The sequence below is a fragment of the Cephus cinctus genome, unplaced genomic scaffold (assembly GCF_000341935.2).
Source record: "Cephus cinctus unplaced genomic scaffold, Ccin1 Ccin1_scaffold1780, whole genome shotgun sequence".
Lineage (NCBI taxonomy): Eukaryota > Metazoa > Arthropoda > Insecta > Hymenoptera > Cephidae > Cephus > Cephus cinctus.
Window position 1 is genome coordinate 121,025 of NW_014333995.1, and position 26,059 is coordinate 147,083.

The 26,059-nt window shown below is 39.3% G+C and overlaps 2 protein-coding genes and 3 long non-coding RNA genes across 7 annotated transcripts; 3 read left to right on the forward strand and 2 right to left on the reverse strand.

Moving 5' to 3' along the window:
- Positions 1–631: 631 nt before the first annotated feature.
- Positions 632–3,393, reverse strand: LOC107273664 (ras-related protein RabJ). 2 transcript variants are annotated; one of them, XM_015752089.2, is made up of 3 exons: positions 3,155–3,393; positions 1,876–2,003; positions 632–1,795 (listed from the first exon to the last, which is right to left on the reverse strand). In XM_015752089.2, the coding sequence occupies exons 1-3, from the start codon at positions 3,195–3,197 to the stop codon at positions 1,298–1,300; spliced, it is 669 nt and encodes a 222-aa protein (XP_015607575.1). In that variant the 5' UTR covers positions 3,198–3,393; the 3' UTR covers positions 632–1,297. The 2 variants fall into 2 exon arrangements, with proteins under 2 accessions (XP_015607575.1, XP_015607576.1); XM_015752090.2 differs by lacking the exon at positions 3,155–3,393 and adding an exon at positions 2,460–2,933.
- A 2,874-nt stretch (positions 3,394–6,267) lies between these two features.
- Positions 6,268–7,152, forward strand: LOC112495251. Its single transcript, XR_003061618.1, has 3 exons — positions 6,268–6,389; positions 6,529–6,751; positions 7,016–7,152. It is a non-coding gene; the product is annotated as an uncharacterized LOC112495251 (long non-coding RNA).
- A 2,039-nt stretch (positions 7,153–9,191) lies between these two features.
- LOC107273692 (homeobox protein Hox-A1) lies at positions 9,192–21,497 on the reverse strand. Its single transcript, XM_015752149.2, has 3 exons — positions 20,359–21,497; positions 12,608–12,771; positions 9,192–11,019 (listed from the first exon to the last, which is right to left on the reverse strand). The coding sequence occupies exons 1-3, from the start codon at positions 21,476–21,478 to the stop codon at positions 10,777–10,779; spliced, it is 1,527 nt and encodes a 508-aa protein (XP_015607635.1). The 5' UTR covers positions 21,479–21,497; the 3' UTR covers positions 9,192–10,776.
- Positions 14,890–15,577, forward strand: LOC112495248. The gene is made up of 3 exons (XR_003061610.1): positions 14,890–14,965; positions 15,067–15,312; positions 15,421–15,577. It is a non-coding gene; the product is annotated as an uncharacterized LOC112495248 (long non-coding RNA).
- Positions 17,722–19,407, forward strand: LOC112495247. Of its 2 annotated transcripts, XR_003061609.1 has the most exons (5): positions 17,722–17,986; positions 18,067–18,409; positions 18,467–18,609; positions 18,734–18,904; positions 18,994–19,407. It is a non-coding gene; the product is annotated as an uncharacterized LOC112495247 (long non-coding RNA). The 2 variants fall into 2 exon arrangements; XR_003061608.1 differs by having other exon boundaries at positions 18,067–18,609.
- Positions 21,498–26,059: the final 4,562 nt, after the last annotated feature.

A 26,059-nucleotide genomic window follows, 5' to 3' on the forward strand; every position in this document is an offset into this window, starting at 1 on the left:
TATACTGCGTTCACGCTGTTTCTTCCACCAGGAATTTGCCATCTTGACTACGTCCCTGAACAGATATCAGGATTTCCTTTTCATCAAGCAGGCGTATGGGAACTTCGGATATTTGCTTGAAACAATGCTGTAATGCAGGTGTAACGCTCATCCCAAGGTCATGGATTTTCGCACAGTAATTTACACAGTGGAAGACTCAACGAGAGAGTCGTAAGCCGCTCACGCCATATTCTGCGATCTACGGTTTCTCTACGCTGGAATCTAATAACTGTTTTATAGTTTGAATTTTAGGATAGGTTGGCAGAATCGTTACGACTCTTTTTCGCCTATGGCAAATTTGCGTGACGGATTTACCGTTATGGATTCTCGCTATGTGGTACGAGCCAACAATTTCCTGGTCCATTAATGGCCTTGAGTTTCTCATTGTCATTTATTATGCCACCAGTACTTTTTTTTTCACTCCATTTGGCTGTGATCGTCTGTGGATAAATCATTCACGCAAATTTTTATGTATTCTTCTTTTTGCATTTTTTTTTTTAGGAATTCTGTTCAGAATTAATATACAAGTTGTGTATTATTTTATGAGGAATTAAATTGATTTATGATAGGATTTTAGTGGAGGTTCACATAGTATGGTAAATATATACTGTATTTGGTAGAAAAGTCTGTACAAATGTGATCCAAATAACCGTTTATAAACGAGCAAATTAATAGAATGTGAACGCATTCGGATTATCGAGTTTAGCCATTTTGTCTTTCTCTTCGTACAGGCAGTGTGCTAGTTAGTAATAAATATAGAAATAGGAAACTTAAAATATAACAGTCTTTACTGTCGACTTTTTAATTAACTGAATTTTTTAATAAAAGTTATTAATATGACGTATTAACAAACAAGCGCTAGTTGATAAAACCGTATTGCGTCACGATGATAAAGTATATCACAATATACTAATGAAATTTGAGTTACAAACAAATAATTGACAATTTAATCACCTATGACTGCATCAATAATATTATATTACAAGATAATTTGGATTAATTCTATAATAATCCATAATTAAACGTTTGAATGAATATCAGCGGAATGCACCAAGTTTATAACATTATTCATGGATACACAAAAGTGATTAGACATAAAGTTTGGTGCAAGAGTTACAAAAATTCTCTTCCTTTGCTCTAACTAGTGAACAATAATGATCCGCCTTACTTCCTAGTAAAAAAAAACAAACATCAATCATTATTTTACCAATAACTGCATCAAAGCAAACTTATCTAATTTTCAAATTTGTATCTTTATTTAACAACAAGCTGGTGGCCTTTCCTGAATAGCAAACGCTATACTCTTATCTGTCGTACTTTCCTCGCTAGAGGGACTAAGCGGCATATCCGGACTACTCAGCCCGGAACTGACGGAATCATAAACTCTAAGACTAGTCATCAAGTCACGACTTCCTGAGCTCAATTTAGCAAGACCAATAGCGATAGCCAGAAAAACTTGTTCGATTCCTTCGTTCTGAAGAGCTGAGGTCTCATAATAAGTCGCTCCAATATTGACGGCATACTTTCTACCTTCCTCCGGGTCAACCTTACGTTGATTTTCGAGATCACTTTTGTTACCAACTAAAACGAGTACCATAGGCCCCTCAATGTTTCTCCTGAGTTCGTTTACCCAGGTCTTGATGGCAGTGAAGGTATTATACTGAGTTAAGTCAAAGACTAATAAAGCTGCATTAGCACTTCTGTAATACATGGGTGCCATAGATCTGAATCTTTCTTGACCAGCAGTGTCCCACACCTACATAAAACAAGTATAATCAACAATTATTCCCAAGTATTTTACCAGACAAAAATGGCGGTATATTCAAATAACTAAACCTGAAGTTTAACTCTTGCTTCTTCCAGGTTGACCTTACACGTGAAGAAAGACGCTCCTATCGTGGGATTTATGTGATGATTAAACATTTTCCCAACATATCGCACGATCATACTTGTTTTTCCAACGCCTGCAACATACAAATAATATTAGGTACAATTCAAACATCCCGCCTTGAGGCAGCCGTGATTGCTAAGGTACGAATCGCCTTCTCGGAATACGAAAAAATAAACATATTAAGGCCATTTCTTTGTCAATGAATTTCCTGGATAGATGACTAAGTATGCGGCTGGAATGATTAATACCGTACTGTATCGATTAGATCTATTAATGGTAGCTAATTCGTTCTTTGTATTCTGTACATCTGATACTTAAAACATTTCAAGGCAACGAATGTCTACCTAAATACATTTTCTTGACATATTATCACGATTATATAGTCCTGCCATGACGTCATTCAGATATAGTTCGTCTACGAGTAAAATACGATTTTAAGAAACCATCTGTTAATATATTTTAGTGTAAAGAAATCCCAGTGTCTACAGTTTGCATATCGATCGACTATAGCTTGATAAAATATACATACGTAATTGATATCTGCTTGAAAATTATCCTAGCAATTGTAATACTTTTGTCCTCTTATGCCTGTATTTTCATAATTTGTCACACGAATCTTAAATAAAGCTGTTTATGACACACTTGGGTTTTCGACGTGTCATTCGACACTTTTAAACATTTTTTATCGTAAATAAGAGTATATGATAACACAGGAGAACTGGGTACGGTTATTCTACTGATATTAATATGGGAATACCCGAAAAGATAACGAACGATACATTATATTGACGAGTGTCGTGCTTAAAGTTCTGAATTATACGATTGAGAATAATGCTCTAGATTAAGAATTTTTTTTTTCAATTATCACCCCACTCTAGATAAAGTACTTAATCATTTATTATTTTTCCAAATAAGACGTGCTAACGGATACGTATGTCAAGTAAGGTTGAAAATTGAAGTATTTGATTATGAATATACTTACCAACGCAACGATTACGTTTTTGGATAAGAAAACAATTAAGAAAAAAAATTGGCTGATTTGTGAACATGCACTTAATAGTACCTAATAGGATAATAGAGTTTGTTGAAATTATTCATTCAGTAGCATCAGATGCTCTCTCCTCGCAGGATCTACCATAAATGTGCTCGAGTCAGCCTGGCTCCAGGTTATGCAACGAGAAAGGGGATATTTACCAGAAGTGCGTTACTGTGACAATAACTTACCCTGTGAACCTAACACCACAACCTTCCCTTCCACAGTTCTCATGATCTACTTTGGGCACCGATACACATAGTCAATGAGAAACTTGAATAATACAGCACAGTAGCTTCTTCCACGAGCAAAGCACCTTAAAATGTCCAACAGTTTTGACGTTTCGTGTCGTTCTTCACTCACGACATTGTTGTTTACTTTCGTTGGAGATCTTGATTGTCGATGGTGGAAACTGTCTACAGCGTTCTCTGGGAGTGGTACGTAAAAATACAAAATGCGGCCATTGTATTCTTCTTAACCAAACTTGGTGAAGTAGTATCCCATGCTGCTGACTGTCGGTAAAGTAGAACACGGCTATTTAGTTACGACAAGAAACGCCATCTACTACAATGCCGGCAGAGATGGCAAAAGCGTCAAGAGGAAACTGAGGTTTTCCACTTTTCTGATCATTTTATGAGTGCTAATAAGTATCTGAATAAATAATTATGCATAGTGAGTGATGAACAAAGCATTGGTAAGTATTAAAATGACACAGAGTGTACTGACGAGATGTTATTTGGAATATTGGTAAGTTCTGAATGTTGGACTGATCTCAACGGATTTTTCCTATCTTCTTTGTTAATTTTGAAAGTGAAAGCATTGTTTTCAGACTTACTTAATTATATTAGATATATAATCAATAGGCGATGGCTAAAAGTCTGTAAGCATTGTAAAGTATGAATTCGTATTGAAAATAAACTCTGAAGGATCCTCCCTCGGTTTAGATTATGCTAGGGGATTAAATTGCGTTATCGGAAAAGATGGCAGGCAGTCAGCACATCGTAATGTACGTTACCCTCGAGGCTGAAGTCGAACGCGATCAGCTCCTGTGAAATGAACCGTTCAGCGGGTACTTCGTTGAATTTTTATGCGATCTCTTAGCTCAGCCAATCGGACTCAGTCCTGGATCTCTTTGCCTCTGGGACGGCAATTCGCGAACGCGCAAAATTTCTTATTCCATGGACGCCTCGCGGAATGGACTTGTTTTGTTTCGAGGAACGTAGTAATTTTCCAAGCGACTACGTAAGGCATCGAATATCAGTATTGGGTTCGACACAAACTGATAAGCCTATTACACTGATACTTGATTAAATTATTATTTTATTCTAAACGAGGATTCTACCCTCTCGTTCCTTTTCGAATATCCATCGTCTGCGATTGTATACTTTTGTTTTCAAAGGGACAGCTGTTTTTTCTTTTAGGAATTTTCGCAATATTTTTCGAAACTTTTATTACCCGTTACCTTAGCTTACTGCGACGTATAAATGTTGCTTGTAGCGTGGGTAGCATTTTCAAAAATCGAGAATAGCGTCGGCATTAACTGAAGCGGCCATCGTCCCCTGTAAAGTGGCGCTGAATAGTAGAGACCAGGATGAAATAGGGGTTGGCTGGGAGGGAGGAGAAACCAGGACCAGTAATCTCCGCTCAGAGCTGCTTCTCTTCTGCGTAATTTATTGCGACTTGCCAACGTTCCGCAGGGTTGAATCCAACACGTGCCAATTCTTATAAAACGAGACTGAAAACGGGAGCTTTAAAAAAATGAATTCTATCAGATTAACATTGTAAATTTTGATCTAGCTAAAATGTCAAATACCATTTTCGGTGACACAGGAATCGAATTATAATAATCATAATATGCTCGAGTGGTTCAGACTTACGTCACCAAAAATTGAAATCACAATCTCAAATCTCTGTCGAGCTTTATAAAAATATCTCAGTCGATTGAATTAATAACAGAGAGAGATTAAGCTGCTTCCGTTGCGAAATTTAAAGTCAGTGTTATCGAAATAGATAAAACTCATCAAACGCCAACACCGAAGCAATCGCCGATACTTTAAAGGTAAAGCGTGTATATAAATACTAAAAAAGGTATAAATATTTAGAATTGCAACTAATCAAAGACAATAATTAATTCTAATAATTTTCTCCCTAGAAGTTCCAGTCTTCGAGTAAAATATCTGCAGCTGCATCCCTGTGCGTACAATATAGTACGTATTATACGTGGGTGAAGGCGATCAACAATGGCGGCACGACCTCAGGAGGCTCCGTTCTCCGTTCTCTGTTCCCGACGCCATTTTACGTTGATTACGATGCGGTTAGCTCCTTCCAACCTCCGTTCCAAGCCGACCTCACCCTCCACCTCGTAGCAACCCCCCTTCCGGCACGTCTCTACTACGATTCACCAGCATGAACTTGCTGGCTGACTGTTCCTCTTCTCTTTCTCCTTTCCCCTCTGCACTTACACACAATCAGCTTGGCCAACACAGCCCACCCCTCCTCCTATCTCACTCCATTTTCATCCCCAAACCATTGCGAATCCTCCTGGCCACCTTCCATACCATGGGCATCCCCAGGATTCCCTATAGCTACCAGTGTACACGCCAAGCAGTAGAGTCCGTATATAGTTCAAGCTGAACCAATGATCTATTGTTCTTCATCATATTTACAGGGCAACCAACCGGAAGTGCCAGCCATACTTTCTTCCATGCCCGAAAACTTATCCATTACAGGATTCCTTCGTCCCGAAGTTTTGTGGTCGTAAACCATCCCCGTTGATATGTATTTCGGATGGATCGATGCAATTTCTAGGTAACTTTTCTACTTCTGGATAAATGACTTGCCATAATTCCACGTCCACGGTCTACGTACAATTGATACAGAATTTTGTTACAGGTACACGCCGTATAGAACCATAATAGGAATCATGCTGTTTGTACGAATAAAAGGTCTTGGGGTAATATTGAAATAATTTATAATAATTCTATTTCGTTTGTTCATCTCTTTTATATTATGATATAACAGATGCGACCTGGTTTCTAGTTTAATTTAACCTACAACCATACTAATGCTTCCAACCGAACTACAACTTGGCCTAACGACCCTATTGCTCGTTAACCATCAAATCTATTTGCACGGGTCCCTCAAACAGATTTTCCCTCCGAGCAGACTCACAAACTACCATAACCGAACTGTACCCGAGCAATAATTAGGGTAGTGTATCTACGTCTAGTATAGTACCTGATATCTAGTATATTTCTAAGTTACACGAGAGTGTATCTGATTACGTTGAATTATCAGGAATCAAGAGGAAAATATAAAATGGCAAACACACGACGGACGTCCCTCGAGGCTGCAGGCTACCTTTACGTAGGATCAAGAGAGACTTCAGAGAGGGATGAGGGCGTCGTAAGCAGAGACGGAGAGAAGGTAAAGGAAAAGGTGGACCTAAACGTGGCGGACGTCGCCTGCTAGCTCGCCCAGGGGGTCGTCTCACGACGCTCGTCGTCGTCGTCGTCGTCGTCGTTGGGTTGATTGTCGCAGATCTTATTATCCCCTCTTGTTCTAGGGAGGTCTAGAGCAGGACCCTGAGCATAGGACGGGGATGGCAGCACGAGGGTGGCATAGGGTGGTCCTGGGTACCCCAGCCCGGGGATAACCTTGTTAGCGCTAATGACGGGCTCTGCCACGAGCTGCGCGAGCCAAGTCAGGGCCGTAGCGCGTTTGTGACTCTTTGAGGGCTCCACCCCTTTGTGCGGGGCTTGACTTCCTAACTACAATTTGGGCTGATGGTAAGATGACTCTCGATAAGGCTATCTTTAGAACTACGTAATCATTTATCATAATAGTTGCGCAGTACAATTTTACATTGATCAGTTGAATGTTTTTAATATTTGAACTATATCAATGTATAACATCCTAACTCTTTGGCACCTGTACAAAAGATTTGATGCCAATCCTTGAACATTAATCGGTCAATGCTCTTTGATGATTCTGTTTATACCAAGTATCTGTTTACGTAATATACTTAAATATCGACTATTACCTCCATGCAGTTGGACTCGCCGGTATCCCAGCATTACAACAAGACATTACGTGGAAAAGTAATGATCTAAGAACAAACAATAGCTTGGGGTGTAAAATGGCTGAGAGAAGAAAGGGCTCCCAGATAGCACAAGGTAAAGAGCATAGTCTCCATTAGACCGTAAAACGAGGTAGAATCGCAGAGGCAATGGCGTCGGCGTCTCGAAACAAACGACGCCCGATAGGAGCGAACAAGCAGTGAATCACCTAAGCACTTGTTTACCAAGAGAATCAGGATTCAGGGATGCCAACGTTCCGAGAGTCCCGGAATTCAGCCGGTTGCTTTCCAGCCCACCGCAACTCCCAGCATCCACCACCATCGCCAGCGGAGTAGTGCCATACACCAACGTCCCTCTATCTATTCCTATTCCCTTGGTTCCTCTCTTTCTCTCTCTCTCTCTCTCTCTCTCTCTCTCTCTCTCTCTTCCATTCACTCGTTCTCTATCCCTGATTCATTCTCCATCTCACCCACAACCAGCAGCTACCCTCTCCGCACTCTCGCATACAGTTTTACAGATACGGCACTGCTGGAATCGCTAAATGTAATTCGGTTAAAAGGGTTTTAGCAATACAATGCATATAAACATGAGTGGTTCCCACCCTCACGTATCCAGAGGCGAACTTCGGAGGACTTTTGCCTCTCCACTTCACGATTCTGAAATCCCAACCGGCAGGATGGATACAGTGGGGTCCCCTAACCGGGCTATAACGTTTCAAGGATCGGATACTACAAACTAAGGAAATGGCGATGGCAGCACTGCTTGACTGAGGGTTGTCACTTGCTGGAAATGGATCAAGAAGTGGATGAAGAGTCGATGACTATGGTGAAACGTCACTTGCCCCTGGAGAATGACTCTCTATGCCAATATGAAGAATTGAAGATAATCAGTCTGCCTTGGATTGGATATATATTCGATCCTCTATCGGTTGTCATATACGTTCAATGACAAAGAACCAATAGATTTCGCAGTTCGATGAACCTGACCAATTACTAAGCAGGCCTGCTGTACGCGAATCACCCTTAATTTATTACTCATTGATTCTCTTCTCTCGCTCAATGGCGACGTTTCGCGTCTATTTTTATGTATGGTTCTATACATACGTAGCCGTACAGAAAGCGCATATTACTCCCTGCGTCATATTTTCTACGACGCCTATTTGTCAAATTAGGTAGTGCGTTGCTGCCTCATATATTTTTTGATACACAGCCAATGATCTTATAAGATTATAATTTATGAGATAAATGGCTGCTGTGGATTCTATTTTCTCTGTATTTTTCCTTTTCTTCTTTGTCTTATTGGACATCAGACTAGATTCGTATAAGCCATTGAGAAGTTTGAATCCTTTGGTTTACCCGAGTTATACTTATAGCCACTTGGGAATTCCGCGAAGCGCTAAAGTTTTATGGTTTTTTTTTTTTTCCTGAAATTGTAACGCGACAGTTCGTTTTAATACACTTCATCGTAATATCTTGGAAAATCAAAGTGCTTTCATTCGTCGTGATTATTCCACCAGTGCTGAAATTTCCCAGTGGAAAACGGGGACGGATCCTGGCTCGGCGCCATATTACCGTTTTCCACCGCATAAATGGCGTAAGCGGAAATAACCGTAAAGCTTTTTGGAAAACACGAGCGTTACCCGCGCGCCAACAGGGCGTTTACTTGCCGGAAATTAACATAAACGTTCTACTTCCTTTGAAAAACACAATCATAGGTACAGTCGGATTCAACGGCATTTTCAACAATTAACACTGTACTTACCATAGTCTTATAAAAACAGCTGATGTTCTTGTCAATTATATCAATTTTTTAAAGCAATCTTAATAATGTCAAAATTTTTCTAGGAGAATACTACCAGCCGATGACACAAACTATCTATCGATTGAATACGCCATTTTGTTGCTGGGAGGTCAAAGGAAATAAGTCGATAGTACTAATGGAGTAGCCAGTTGGATAATCGACCAGTTATCATAAGAAGGCAGTTAGGAAGATCAGTCGTGACGTCAGTATTGAATAATACATTTTCAAAAATGTGGATCATCCTTGAGATTTTGGAAAATAATTCTACAAGGAATTCAGGTAAGCAGAGATATTCTTTCTCTTTTATTTTTTTAAGGTTATTACAATATCTATATAATTATATCTGCTTTTATTCTTATCCAGGATGCGTACAGACATCGATCCACGTTCTTCAAATATTTCCACTTCCTGCTCTGGTACAGTCGTCTACCTCCTTCCTTGGAGGGAACATTTCCGAACGGGTGCCTCGCGATTTCCGGTTCCCCAGCCTCCAGCCGAGCGCGAAACTTCACGGAATTCGTAACTGGGAATTACCATGTCATAAATATCTGATGGGCTTGGAAATGGCGACTTAGCGATGTACCTTTTCCTCGTCTTTCACCTTCTTCTTTTCTTTGCCTTCTTCCAGGCATGAGTCATGGAACTGCCCGACGTCCCACGAATCATTTCTGATTTCGTATTAATATACGTATACCTAACGAAGGGATGAGTTTGTTGAAATATTCTCATTTTACGAGCCATATACCCAATCAGCAGCCATCATGCAAATTTTCGACAATCCCACTTCACCCCAGCAACCCCTTCACCCCGTGGGTCTTCAACCCCCTCTAGTTGCCACATAGCCACCCTGTAACTACAGTATCCATGGCTTTCTGTAATGTATGAACATTCACGTACTTACAACCCACTGTAGTTTACAGAGAAACAAATTCCAGAATGTTTTCTTCCCATGGGATTTTCCTAACGACATTCCTCAACGCAGGGATGATTCTTTAAGGGTTGGTTCTTTAAATAATTCCTGCCGCCCTACCGAGCGGCGAATTACTCTTTTTCCTTCTTTTTTCTGTTTTAATCATTTTCGTATAATTTATTTTAGGAACTTCTCCCAATATATTAGGTTCTGGCATCACATTCTCTATTTCTTATTCGTACACGAATATTATTTACATTCACGTCACATATCATAAATACTTGCTCCTCGTATGTATATATATATTCAATATACAACTATCGCCTAAATTAATAACACAAATTCGGAATCGTGCTTAAATACTTAAAAATTATTATAGGCTAGACTTGTCATTTTCTAACGTCGCTTTGGCCAACCATAATTTCATTTTGCATAATGGCCACAATATTTTATTCAAATCGGTTCCCTGTCAGTTTTCATTTTTAAAATTCCTTCGCTAACATACGAAAATTTTAAAGCGTAATAGGTACATAGGTACTACTATGTACACGATCGGTTCTCCCAAGAACCGATAAAAATTATAATCTAATTATAGAAACACAATTAACAATCTCTCATCTCGAACCGATTGCAAATTGTTAACTACATTCTGATCGTAATGCAATTTGTCAACACGATCGACTTCGGCAGAGTCAAAATGGCAAGATCATGGTTATCGATCGAGTCCTAAGTAAAAGCCTAGACAATTTTTCTTCAGTGCTCGCCGGCCCTTATCGTTGGCCCCCTATTTACATCGAGGTCAAGTGGCTGGTTCTATTTACAAAGATTTCATCTAGAGATCCATTCGTAGAAAACTTCAAGTCGTTCCATGAAAGAACCTGAGAGTGATGGAGATATTCTAAATCCATCGCAGTCATTATATATTATTAAATATTATTCTCCACGTTACACACTCCACTGTTACACTGTCTCTTTCATTTTCTTCAGGACCTTCACGTAGGCGACATCCGGATCCCGGACCATTTTACACTACATAAGGCCGATAAAGTGGTTCCTGAATCTCGGTGATTCCCCGTTGACTCTCCTGAGACGAAGATCGTCCCTCTTCCGGTACGCTGCTACCGCTCACGCTGACGTCACTTCCTGTTTCACGATCTGCGCTTCGCGAACTTCCGGTCTCCTCGACCTTCCCAGTCGCTCTTGCTTCCTGCTGCGCCTTCTTGCTACGCTTCCACTTCATTCGCCTGTTTTGAAACCATATCTTTACCTGGAACAAGAATTCATTAATTATCACAACGGTATAATTAACCAAGATTTCAATTTGATAATTCATCACTGTGAGTATACACCGGTTATATATTATCTTGAGAATAAATTCTCATAAGAGTAATCTCGCTCTCTCTAAATTTCCTATGTACTTATAGAAAAGGATATAATGGAGTAAAATCGCACGTGACTTCCCATTCGATATTGGAATCGCACCAGGCAGTAAATCAGCCAGGATGGGAGACTCGATTTTCTATCCCCTGTCGTAAGAATACGATGTAAATCTTTCGGACAACATATCATGTTCCACCCCAGTCGTATTACCTTCCACCCTTCGTGGAACACACCTTCTTCATGCTCGTACGAATACGAATCACTTTGGGATTTTGACGACTCGCTGGTATATTCTCCAGAGTGAGAATATTTCTAAGAGAAGAGAAATTCTCGTGGAATAAATCAACGTGGGAATTTTTGAAGCTAAACCGTTGTCTTTCAACGATCAAATAATTGGTAAGAAAATTAATAATTCTTTATTGTAAGGTTAATCAATATCTGTCTCTGTACGTATGAACAATGCTAGCGTAAGGATCTTATCGCGATCAGCCAATCAATGACTGTTGTTTGATCCAACGAGCTCAATCGATTTAATTAATCCAATACGAGCTGTCTGCGATTACACATTATTACGCAATGCTCTTTGATCAATTGTTCATAAAATTTAATAAACCGTATACAAGAGACGTTTAGCTAGAGCCAATTAAGTTTGAGAGGTGAAAATCTGACATAATTATTATTTTGGAATCTGATTGACTCTAGATACAGTAAACTAATTGGTTCGATTATCATAATCAATTTAGAAGATCAATCAAAGATGTATTGAGAGTTTAAGAAATCAGGGTTGAAAGTCATGGATATTTCTGCTCGCGGGTATGTTTGTCTCTCTCTTACGCGCGTAAGTAACCATAAGTCCGTCTCTCTCGCACTCATTGCTGCCATAGTAAATCATTGAATTCTAAGGTATCTACCTTCTACATTAAATCACTTATTTTCATGATTCCAGTACGAACGAGTGTCTTCTGATTTGACGAATATTCGAAAGCTGTATTCGTTGGGAGGAAACAAGTGCTCAGGAGTTACCTTGGATTTCTGCAATTTCGAGTAGAATTGTCGGAAAGACGGCTGGGTGCATCTAAATGAGTCGGACTCGAAGGCTCGAGGTGGAATCGGTAAAATATCGAAACAAATCAGCGACTGAGCCGCCATAACTCAGACTTTCGGACGTCTGTTTGCCGTGCGATCCGTCAGAGCTCGTAAGCTTTGGAGTTATGTTTAAGTTGTTGAACTATGCGAGATTCGGAGGGGAGGATTATTCAGGGATTTCTCTCAAGGGTCTTTTTCCCCCACTCCTCATTCAGAAATTCCAAGCTTGACAGCCCTTGCGATTTACAATCCAACAATCCATAGGTGAGGCACTATTTCATTCCTTGATGCTTGAGACAGACTATTATACTTATTCATTGGTTTTTTGCTTTGCCTAATTATTCAATCGTCGTTCTTTAATTTTAATTATGTCTTTACTTTAATCTCACCTGCGTTTCTGTAAGCATCAACGAGGTCGCCACCTCGAACCTCTTTGGTCTGCTCAGGTATTTGTTCTGTCGAAATTGTTTCTCGAGCTCCAACAACTGCTGAGACGTGAAGGCCGTTCTTGGTCTTCGTGTTTTTCCAAGCAGAGCATGTTGAGCTGCGCAACCTGAAATTAATTTTGGGATATTTTATAATCAGAGGGAGATTAATTGAGGTTTATTTTCTTCGTTGTCCTTTTTATATAAATTATTTTACTAAAGATCTTTGCAGTGTGTACGTAGGGACCGTTCGTTATAACTATCGGGGATGATCCAATAAAAATCATCGAATGCTAATGTAATTATCGCGAGTGTCAAATCCCTATGGGTTACCGGGGATGATTTGGGGTTAGACGAAGGGGTGGCGAGACGCCCCTGCAATTAGCCCTGCGAATGACTCTTGGTCATGGGGTGAACTCCGAACTTGGCGTCCATAGGCGTACGTAGTAAGGGATCTGGAATCTCTACGTAAATATAAGAAAAAAATATTTCTAAGTTTCATCCCTTAAGATTAGATCTTTTATGTTCTGTATACTATTGTACGATGCGTTTGCGGGGTGGACTCTACTGTCTTTTTCAATTTGATCTACCGTCGATCGCGAGGCTGGAATTAAATTTGCCAATTGTAAGGGTGAACTTCTCACTGAACCTTGCGTCATTGGCTTAAAGTTAGCCCCAACTTAAATAGCAAGTGCGCGACCGGCTGTCAGTGTTTGTACACATGGCAGCGTTTAGTTAGAATGCATTCGGATTAGCAGTGAGTGATTCACTTAGTTGCAACCAGGTATCGCGACAGTGCACACTCTACCGACTGTGGGGTGGTTCTGATTATTATTTTAGGGTCGGCAAATTTGACGCCCTATAGAAAAAAATAACACTTCATCCCTTAGCTAAAGGGGTTTGTGGCTAGCCATAGATATAACATTTTATAGAAAAGGTTTTCAAATAAATATTAAAATTAAATGGCAGCAACGAGATATTGAATCGATGAGTCTTTTGAATATGAAAAATTAATTTTTCCAAAAAATGTTATTTCAGTGTTTTTAAATTTGTATTTTTTGCCTCGTTCATAGAAGTACGTCTTATCTTTACCAAACAGTGCTTTATCGGTGATCAAATCCTAGAAAGGTATGTCTGTTGTACGACAATACCTATGTAAAATTCTAGGAGATTCTTAGCCAAGAAGATATTAAGAAATTGATTGATTTTCAGAAAAACAATCTAAATTTTATCTACCAGCTAATATGTAGTCGTGATAATAAGTGTGTACGTCGCTTTAGCATTGAATGTATGGATGCGTTATATTTGTTTTTAGTGGACAGTTTTGATTTTGAATCATGGGCCACGTGTCGCCACGAGTGTTAATCCAAGCGTTAACAGCCAGTGCGTTTGGCTTCCTTATCTTTGGCTACGTAAAAAATTCGGGAGAGTAACAGATTTTCGATTATTTATCTGCGGCATTAAGCCGCTCGTGTATTTATTTAATTGTGATTGCCCATATGGCGAGTTTTGCCAGCATGGAATTACACTTGCGAGCGACCCTCCTTGTTACGTATTTTTATTTCTCACTTAGATAATAATTTTATTCCAAAATAAAATACATTAATGTCCATAGTATATATGTATATATATTCGTCTAATGCACAGCTAGGTTCTTGATATAATACGATGTACAGTCTAGTATGGGATTTTCTATTGATACAGATAGAATGGCTATTTAGCATTTAGCATTTAACGTGTAACGTTTAGCGGGCTATTTATCGTTAAGCTAAGGGTGGTTTACCCCCTGCTGGTCACATATGGCCGATGATTTCCTGGCCGTCGTTCCGCGACAATTATTATTTGGACCGTTGCGTCAAATCCTACCCTGTCATGATTCACTTTTATGGGACTTTTTTTCAATTCGCATACACCCGTTATGGTATAACCATTAGGATATTTAATACTAGTGCCTATGCGCAGTTACTACCCCAATTTGAGAATATCAAACAGCCCTGATGCACATTAGACACTAAAATCATACATTTATATTCATATGAGATAATTTGATTTTTTTTATAAACTCATTGAAAATGTGTAACATTAAAAAAAAATTTTAATTTTCAGAAAGAAAAGGATAAAAAAGGTCTCATTATATCTGACCAGAAAAAAAAGACTCTCAAGGATGAACCGGAGGAAGATGGCGTTTATTCGAAAATAATAAAAGAGAATGGAAGATCGACAAACGCTATAGGAGAACAAGTAACAATATTCATGGGAGCAGCAAGGTACCCCTTGAGTATTTCATTCTGCGAAGGGATGGCAAGTGACATACGGCAGAGGGTAAGTGCCAAGGGTTGGTAGATGGCGGATGCCAGTCGCTAACTAACTACAAATACCCCGTGGCAAAATAAATAATATAAATCCAGAGTTTCCCCTGCTAGTCTACCTGGCGGATGGTGGAAGGCATCGAGGTGAACGCTGGGAGCCAATAGTCAAAGAGGATCCAACGGAAGAGGCCAATCGGATGTCAGTATTAGAAAACGTGATGCCAGTCGGCTCGCTGCTTACTGCCATAAACGGTGACAGATGTCAGTAAACAAGAGGGGCGGCTTTATCGAGTGGACAATCACTATTCACGCTCTTATACGTGACGGCAGGGGGTTGAAGTTATGTAGAGAGAGAGAGTGGTGAGTGAACTAAGTGTGGAGTGAAGTCGGGACTACCCTGTGGACTAAAAGTTCCACCCCCCGTCCGACCTTTATCATGATAATTTAATTTATTTGGGGTCCTATTAGCCGTTTCAAGCCTGGCCACCCTTAAATCGTCCCGATCATCGCGGCGGTAAACACCACCTATTATCTGTACTTAACGCGCACCCTGCAGAACCTGTCTCCACCCTCCTTACTACACTACAGCTCATGCATGGAAGAGTTCTACATGTTACACTGGTACTACCCTTATGGATATAGTTACAAATCTTAAGGTTGTACCAAATACTTGCTAAGGTTTGTTTGGACTGTCACAATTTTTCATAATTTTATAATTTGATTTTGCTTTATACGTTCTTCTTGTTTCAGTGTGAAATTTTGCCTGAGTCTATCGACTCGGTGGTACGTTTTTTTCTTCTCTATCGATTACCACCCTGGAGGGGATGGCTAACGAGTAACAACCCTCGTTAACGGAAGGTTCGTTTAATTGTAACTAAATACTCCAACGAATCCAGAGGGTTGATTTTTCTTTTTTACTTTTGTCAATCTAATACCAAAGAGACAATGCCAATTGCAACCCCTAGTCGTCTGTCCAGATCAAAGTAACTACCTTGAATTATTTTGCAGGGTAAAAAATTCTTCATCCCTTACAACTCAACGTCAATACAGCATACGCGTAAGTTATAACCAAATTGCTGATACACAGTGCGTATCCGATGGTCGCAAATACCAAGGGGTTGAATATCCATACGAATTGAAAATGGCCACCCTCTAATGGACAGCAATTACCCAACAGCGAATTGCAAATTGAAATTAGCCGCCTAAATCGGCGTGTATACCTCCTAACCGCTCGGCAATGCCACGAGGGTGGTAGGGGTGCCGTGGTGGGAATGCAGAAACGGGGGTAGTTCGGTAACAGGGGTTGGGAATCGCTCGGATAGGATAGAACGGCAGAAGGGGATAACGACTTGGTCGTTTGCGTGTGGTCGTTCGTGTGCGCCAGGCCCCGCCTTCAACCCCCAGGTCTCGTAACGCCTCCCGAATTATCCACCACCACCCCCCCGACCTCCCTAAAGCTCCCAGCTAAACGAATCTAGCTAGCCTGCAGAGCGAGCCAGTACACCACCACCCTGCCGTTTCTCGAGAAGTTAGCCAACTTTTATCAGGCTATTTTCCTTACCCGGAATGGCCGAATTTAATCCCGAACTCGGCTCACAGGTCGCCACAAATCACGCCATAAACATCCACTATGTTACTTCTTATTTCTGAGCTCAAAAACTTCTAAGTTCTGCACTTTCTGACATGGCGCGTATACCCGATACACTATATGGAAAATATACCCTGCAAAATTTTATTCAATACAAAATAATCCCTGTGCATCTATATACGCCTATACATTTTTTATATTGAAACTAACACACTATTCTATACGTTTTCTTCATTCGATCATACGTTTCGTATACATATTTATTTACTATTTGTAAATCCGCTCAACTAACTCAACATTTATTTTCCTACAGATTACGTACGTCACTCTGCATATGCGTATACCTATATGGACATATGTACTATGGATGGGAAACGTGAAACGAGGCAACGTGGAACGTTACACATCGGGTAACCAAGATCTGTTTGCTTGCGGACGGCCAAACTAGCTGGCAGCTAATTCAGAAACACCATTACCACCTATACCATACTCTATATGGGTACAGATCCAGAGGACGTATATGCATTTGTCATATACATATATCTATATATCTGTATACAGTATAACTGGTATACCAGTGACTGATGAATACACCGTATTAACAATCTGGACTGACAATTACATTTCTATAATAGTCATTAGGGAATTATTACTGTATGATTTAAGAGCGTATTATAATTATTTATTAGATACTCGAATGCAACGTGCACGATTTTATTTTGAATTTTGCCGCGCCATGTATGATTATGCTTTATCGATAACACGATTAATATGTTGAGATTAAATTAATACAAATGCCAGACTTCTTAAGCAAATAGTAGTAATCCCACGCAATCGGTACACCATATGCTGTTACGTGGATTATATCTGTATCTATGGATGTTAAAAAAAAGATAGAAAAGTGGATACTGTGTAAGCGTGAGAAAGCTAAAGATAGAATAGAATCGGTGCATATAATTTAATCAATTCATTTAATCCTATAAATTCTTAGCTAATTATTCGACAGATGGATCGGTGTTTATTGATAATTTTATAGTCGTGGACAGAGTTGCGATAATTGATAATTTTTTTTTCTTCTAAATAGGCTACCAGAAAAAAACGTGAATTTACGAAGAGTCTTTGTCAGAAATGAAATTGCCCATTTATTGGAGTATAAGCCTGTAGGGTTGCCATGGAAACTTGCCAAAGTCGGGAGGAGGGCCTGAGGTTGAAAGGAGCCCCAGGACGACGAAGGGGATGAATAGACGGATGAATGACGCACAATTAACTAATTAAATCATCCGGCGTATTTTCCCCTTCCCTACCACCCCCTCTCAGACTCTGTCTCTTGAGTATCATCCCCTTCTGTTTGGAAGACTCGCCGCCATCTCTTCGCCATTGTTTCTACATTCGCAATGCAAGGGCGTCTATGTCAGGAAATAAAAATTCTCCCCACGTTTACTTCTGGTATGTATAAATAATATAAACCGATATACATATCCAATCTTGATTGATACGTTTGATTGAAAAGTAACTTTTTTTTACAGGCTCTCAAAAAATTGGCAAAATTAGAGTGAAGGTTTTTGACAGTGTTAAAAAGAAAACTTTATTTGACAAAGGTCAAAAGTCACTGGATAGGATCATTTCCTTGGCGCTGTAATCCCTCGTAGTGACAACCTGGACCCTTTCGCTGAAGATCAAACAATAATCCCTTAAGAATTGTCATCGTCTACAAGAATCGAGGGTGTCGCCATTAGTCGAAGAAAAAATTACCTGTCGCCTGACGCCTCCATTAAAGGGGCATTCATAACTCAATTTTCATCTCCTTGCTCAGCCACCTGTCATCCTCGCGCAATCGTATTCATTACGTTTGGAAATTATCATAAAATGGTAACTGTTAACATTGCAAACATTTAAGAAAAGCAATCCAGCAATGGCTTTTAAAAGGACGGAAAATGGAAAAGGCAAACAGGTCGATTTTGACTAAAAAAATGTAAGCCTGCAACAGTCACAGTAAGAGAATGGCAATAATTTCAAGTATCAAAATTCTAATTGCCTCAACTGTCCTTTTACGAATAAAAATAAAATTGGTAAATATATATCTATACACACTATACTCATACAAATACTCATAACATGTCAGTAGCAAATATAGATCCAGTTAAATTCCAATATCGAATATTTCGAACACATTCTACCAGCCTTTCTCGATAGGAATGAAACATGGTGTCGAGCTGAAACGAGCCACAGCGTAAACTACCGTGTCATGATATTCCACAAATAAAAACTGTGATGCTACATGGGTTATTTACAACGTAGGGGTGTTCAGAGGTATGGTTGGCCAATTTTTGACAAGCAATATCACCGATATATATGGTCCACTGGGTGACGTATACGCATGCATAGTTGAACGTCAACGAATATATAGGAACGTGTACCAGATCGGTACTATTTTTATTTTTAATTCGTCACAGGATAACTCAGCAACAACCAATCAGGATCATCTGACAGGAAGTACCCCCTGCTCACACTCATCCGCCACCTACGTAACCAGGAATACACCCTGCCTTCGATCACCGACCAATTTGTTCTTTAAAACCCATCGACTGATTGGCTTGACGAGGCAATCAGTATATTTTTTTAAAAAGTCTCCTTGTTACGTTTTTCTACTTTCAACATAACCTTTGAGTTATTCTATACGTATAGTGCTTCTAATGCAAAGTATCAGATAGGTGCAAAAGTAATTGTGGTTTTTGTTATGAACGCTTTTAATAAAAGTCGCAATATTTGCACCAACCTAATACTTTGTTGAATATTTTTGTTTGTAATGGTATATTAGATTAAGAATTGTTTAATATTAATTATCGTTGTATCCGAATATCAGTTAGTATTGCGTAACACAAGTTCCGTGCGAGTTCTGGATAATATTAAGCGTGCCTTATCACAGGCAGAAATTTTCGAGTAGCCAACCAATATGGCTTAGCTTTACAGTGCATTAGGCATGTCAACAGTCTCCTATCTGTCCATCGAAGCGGGCAATCTGTCTTTCAACGTAACCTCACTTTTGAGCTAATAGTCGGTAATAGACGTCAAGAGCTAACATAACACACGAGACCGCTACTATGAGCCGGCTACCTTCCCTAATGATAATAGGCGCTTAACGTTTACGCGACGTTTAACATATGCAACACTTAGCGCTTACACTTGTTAATCTCTAGTGGAACCTTTACAGCCTGTGATAAGGTTGACTTAGTTGATCCGTGCACTATAGTTATATTTTTTGCATAAAGCAATTATACAAAAATCAACAAAACATTATAAAATTAATGCACGTTATATGAAATTTCGTATCAGACGTTTTATAAATTTATTTTGTTTTGTTGATTTTTTAAAATAATCTAACTAACTAAGCGTAAGTGGACTTTGAAAACGTAATTAAGCTGACAATGCAGAGTGGCATTTTAGTTAACTCGACGCCATGGTATCGCTATTCGATTTCCTGTCAAATTAGTTTGACTTATGATTTATTCGTCTTATTGATAGGGAATTATGAGTATTCTATTGTGACATAGTTTAAGCAAACGTAAATTAAGGAGCGATCGATAATGCTTTAATGAGAAAGGCTGAAACCCTAAACTGCCAGTTTAATCGGCATTTTAAAGACTAGACTTTATTTTTTGATAGATATCGGTTTACTAAAGATAGGATATTATCTTTATGCTTGTCTCCAGTACGTGTACCTGGCAGGATTGATATCGTATAATGGTCTGGTTTGAGTGATGGAATTTTTTGAAATATTTGGATAATACTTTTTTCTTTTTTTTTTAATAGTAACTCACCAGCAAGATCAGCAGGCAACCTTGGATACAGCATGCCAGTCCTGGCGAGCCATTCCAATTGTAGGGGATGAATGTGATGTTGTTGAGGATGAAGTCCTCCAGATTGTGGATGTCCCACAGGTTGACCCTCCTTATGTATGGAGTGAAACGCACTACCACCCGCAGGATGATAGTACAGTCCTCCAGGGTGTATCAATGGACCTCCTGGATGAAGTAGCAGCCCTTGATTTTGTCGGATTACCCCAGAAGACACCCCATAGGAATTGGGAGTAATATTCTGATGACCCAGGACACCGTTGCCTGTGGGATCCTCTGATCCTGGGGATATCGGAGGACTGGAGACAGGACTCCTGCTTGCGTTGCTTCCTGGACTGGCACTTCCCGTGCGAGTTGGATCCACGTCTACCGAAGTCTCATCCTCTGCATTATCCGGTCTGAAGTCTGGTCTAGTTTGGTCTCTATGACTGGATGCTTCTCTGAGTAACGGAGAGTCAGGTCTACCTGACTGGCTCCTTGCAGAACCTGGTGAATCCGGTCTGACGTGCATAAGCGAATGAAGAGGATGACCCAAGACAGAATTTCTGGGATCTACGGGTTCTTGTCTTCTACCAGGTGAGTCGCATCTACCCTGAGACTCCTGTATGGATCTAACGAATGGTTTGGATGTGTTCTCAGGTATCAAGGATCGACCTGTAGCGCGGCCAAGTAGAGCATCGATGCAGAAGGAAGTCTTCCCCAGGGAATTCGCCTGGCTGGAGTTCAGGAAGTTCATACCCTGCGGTGACGACGTATCCGTTCTTCTAGGCGATGATCCAGGTTCGTAGCACTTGCGTTGTAAGGATTCCTCGATGAAGACGTTTGGACCAGTGACTTCCTTCTGATGATATCGTTTATCAGTGTCTTCTCTGTATCGCATCTGCGTCCTGTCCTCGGCCTCTGCAAAACGATCCTCGAGCGAACGGACACGTGTCTCCTGAGGTGAACGTGGCTCCTCGGAGCGCGGCGAAGAGCCAGGATCCTGCAATCGATGCTGAATCCCGTAGAGATGTCTGGAGTGCTGATGCAGCTCGTCGGAGACGATCTGCGCGTTGTAGTGCATCGCACCAGCAGGTGCGGCCATCTTTATCCTCGATTATCTAAACTCCCGGATACATGCCGTAGAGACTGCAGGCTGAATCCTTTTATTATCTTTGCGCACAGAAGACAGGGAGGATCGATCACGCCTCTTTTTTAAATGTCCACAGGTCCAAGGCGCACGATCCAATCTCTTAAAACTCTACGTCAGCAGGAGTAAAACTTGTTCCATAACGATGATAACGATATAGATCAACAAAGAGATCTATAAATAATCACAATTTCAAGTAAGATCAATTCACAGTACCATACAGTTAATACTCTACTATACGTCTCAATTTATATTTTTAGGATCCTACGACAGATCCGGTACATTCACTAGGATCACGATCCTACCCGATCACTGGTGTGCCCTTCACAAGGGATAAGAAACGATCTATGATACTCGTATCAGTAACGTGTAACGCCAGGACGTAGAGTGATTAGCTCAGCGTCGCGGCGCAAAGTGAAATCGCAGTAGTATCTGCCGCCGCGTGTGTCCGTCTGTCCGTGCTGGTTCCGAAAATCTGCCCTCGTTCCAGGAGACGATTAAATCGGCAGAGCCACGCCTTCGACGCCCTCTACTCTGAAGCCCCTCCTACGGATCCCTATTAATCACGTGACAGTGAGAAAGAGCGTTCATATACCAGCTGGGTGAGTAAGGGAGGCAGCTAGAACGTATCCATTGGCAGAGACTCCACTGACGCCGTTACTGCAGCCAATAAGCGTCGCCTTGTCCGCACCGAGGAACAACGGAAGGAACCGAACCCACCCGACTCCCTGAAGAGTCTCCAGCTAGTGGAATTGCACCGCTGAAGACTATACGTGCGATAAAGACACGCAGTACCTCCTGAGCCAACTCAAGAAGTGAGACTGGGTTACAATCAACATTATCCTGACATTAAACTAGCTAGCGAGAGAGTCCCCCGGTCTTCTACCCCGCCGGCCCTCAATTTCTTCTCACCTCAGCACCATTCCACTTCCGTTAACTCCCGGAAGTGCTCTTTCTAACGTAATTTACCTATTCCACGCGCTTCCTATACTCCACTCTTATCAAGGAGCCTGGAGTATCTCTTACCGAAGTATTTATTACTCCTGCCTTACATTACCCATATTACACAGTCTCACACGTATACATATATAACTACAGTAATAACTACTTATTTGAATAATTGTCTTGATATCAATGACCTGTTATCTTTGATGATTATACTATCAATCACACAATTGATTCCACGTAATAGTCACGCAATATATGTATGTTACATTATTTGAAAATTCATCGTTGCTTTTTTATCTCTTTATAATACGTAATCATTATCGTGTCACTATGCAATTAGCAGACTTTTTCCCATTTTGATAAGTGACTGACAAAAGCGTGCCTACTTCATGAATCGGATATATCAGTAAAAGTCTCTCTCTCTTTACTCGCATTAATTTCTTCTCTTAAATTTACTCAGACTCTTCTCATCCTTTACACAAACTTTCTTCCTCACTTCTATTAATACACCATTCTCTACCAGTCGGCAACGATTTCCAAAAAGAGTCACCGTTTCAAGGAACCTTACGAGCCGGTAGCACTCGAGATGTTTGAGTCCCTGACGATGATGGATCACCATCCTCTTCCAAAGCAGGGTTCGTTTGTCCGTTTGTCCGTATGTAGCCAAATAAGAGACAGAAAGTGTTTACTTAAGCGCCGGGCACGTCCAGCATACACTACGCCACTGGGGACTACCCCTACGCAATACTATAACTACTATTCCTGATAGTTTTCTATATATACTTACTTATCTACCTACGCTTCTGCTACCAACTTTTTTCTTTGGACATTTAAACCCTACCTGACGAGGGACGCCGACCTCACAAAAGATTCTCCAGGCTTCGCTTTTCTTATTTATCCATATGGACCTGAACCGAATAACATTTAACCATTGATTATGTACTGTGGCGATAAGCTAATTCATTATTTTATCTTTTTCATTGTTAAGTAATAACGCCAGATTCTTTATATCATTTTTAATTTCCATCATGGGATTCCTTGTCGAATTTTGTTATTTGGATTCTTTTGAGATGTCAATTTGTATGGCGTTGCTGTACCAAATCTGTTTAAGATATTTAAAGGAGAATACCAATACTTATTTAACGTAATTATGGATACCTATACGCTTTAATGTACATTACTGTGTTTACACTAGGAGAACCCATTAACGATTTACGCAACGGCATTATCAATATTTACGATCAATATCCTGAAGGAACACAGTTATTTCATAGATATTGTGATATACTCGATGTTAACTCGTTCTTCGGTTCATGTGGTACTACGTGCGTATTCTAATATCTAAAAAAACATATGACATTGTGTTTACAAGAAATAATACTATCTAGTTTAGATATAATTATTTTGCTTAATTATTTATCCACCTTGTATATCGTACGCGAACGTGGAAACCGCGTGATTGGAAAACTAAAAAGATTTTATTAGTGATATAAGATTCATTATCACTCCTACGTAGCAATTAAGGTTTTAATCGCACGTTTAAACAACAAAATTGTCATCTAACGTCCATTACGTACATCGAGCTCGTGATCACTTAATGATCGATTAGGTTTTAGATCTGTTGTCAGAATAATTTCATCCTATCGATATGTAACAATAAGATAATAAATGTTGAACCCGATGAAACGATTATAAAAAATTCATCAAGATAAAAGAAACTACTCTTTTTTGTTAGGTTAGGTTATAATTCAGTAGAGATAAAATATAATTGGTTTTCATTTATCTTTCATACCAATTTCTATGTCATATGATTTATGAATCACCGATGATTTACAATTACAAATTATTATTCCGAGATCGCTTTGTGAATCGATTAAGTTCAAAGATGTGATTATTATCTGTGATTTTAAAGAAGCAATCAAACTGTTTGTTGTTTACAGTTGGAGACATTGTACTGCTCAATTAAATTGCGTAAAGCGCGATTAAATAACTTTAAATAAAAAGTACCGAATGATCGTTGAATCGAATAAAATAGTATTATAATAATTAATATAGTCACTCACGTGGATACTATATCTATATAGTCTAATACTTGAATAATGATACAAAAAATGTATATTGCTTAATTGTGTCTATCTTATATTATCTTAAATATATTAGATATGCTTTAGTAAAGACTAACGCGCTCAATTATTTTAATTTCATCATAGAAGTTATTAATGTACGTATGAAGTTCTTACACAATATTGTATTTGTCGATTGATCATTTTCTTAATCTCATATTGGGTTGTTCTCGTTTCACAATAGTCCCGATAAGGCCCAACCTTATTTCAGGTATAACAAGAGGCCCCGTTTTCTTGTCAACGTACTGGGGTCGTTGCTTTCGTAATTCCTTGAAAATAATAAAAAAGTATTATATTTAATGAATAATTTTTAGAAAATAATTATACAGAATTATCATAATCGTACAGCGTTATTACATTTGTCTGTTGTGTTGTATGAATACTTTTTCTTACTGATAATATTTTTTTTCCATAGATAAGAGAGACGTAACAATCATTGGGAAATAAAATCATAAATGATTTTGAACGGACGATCGATAGAATCTGACTAAGTCCATTTCTCACCTCGATTCGTTAATAAGCTCATAATTATCTGATTAGTCGATTCCTATCATGACTTGACGATGTAGGTTGGAGTTTATCGTTAAATCCTTACCAATATAACTTTAATGACTTGTGATAACGCTTATCGTCGATCCAGACGTAAATTGACAAACACGTGAACAGGATAACGTCAATTTCATATTCTATTAATGGAGCAAAGGTATCACCTGCGATTATTTTGTCACCGGCAAAAATATAATTATTATTGATAAAGCGTTACGTGACAGTAATGACGGTTCAAGAATGAAATATCTTGAGGTATTGTAATTAATAAATATATCAATAAGACAGCGAATGACAAGAATAGAAATTAATAAATTATTATTTCTTCATGTATTATGGAAAGGCATTGGATTTAATCTTCTTGGAGGATTTTCTTATGTCACTTGACAAACTAGACGTTGAAAATTGGTGACTGATAGAAAGGGGCTGTCATTGGCAATGATTACTTTTGTCAAAGAAACAAGAATATTTCTTGTAATTATACAACGTGAAAGCGAATGCTTAGAAATTGTTTAAGGGACTTGTGAATTACTATGAAATCATTTTGTGAGAATAAAACTAACGGATTTAGGGTCCCACGAAGTTTGAGTGGCGAGCAGCTTGGCACATTTTTTTTTATATTCGTGTAACTATTTACTCTCCATTGACAGATAACTGATAACCCGTGCGATAAGGGATCCTCAAATAAATATTTGTAATTTAGGTAAATAGGTATCGTATCGTGTAAATAATGGCTTCCGGTATTAATTGTCCAGGTATCCTATTAGACTTCCTTCTCAAGAGCTGAAAAATTCAATTATTTATTAATCAAAGAAATCGTTCATTGTCCTTGTACTACATATCATCTTATTGTTCAGAATTATTTTAATCAATAGAGTTTTGATTTTTACTCTAATCGTATTTGATATACGTTTCGATA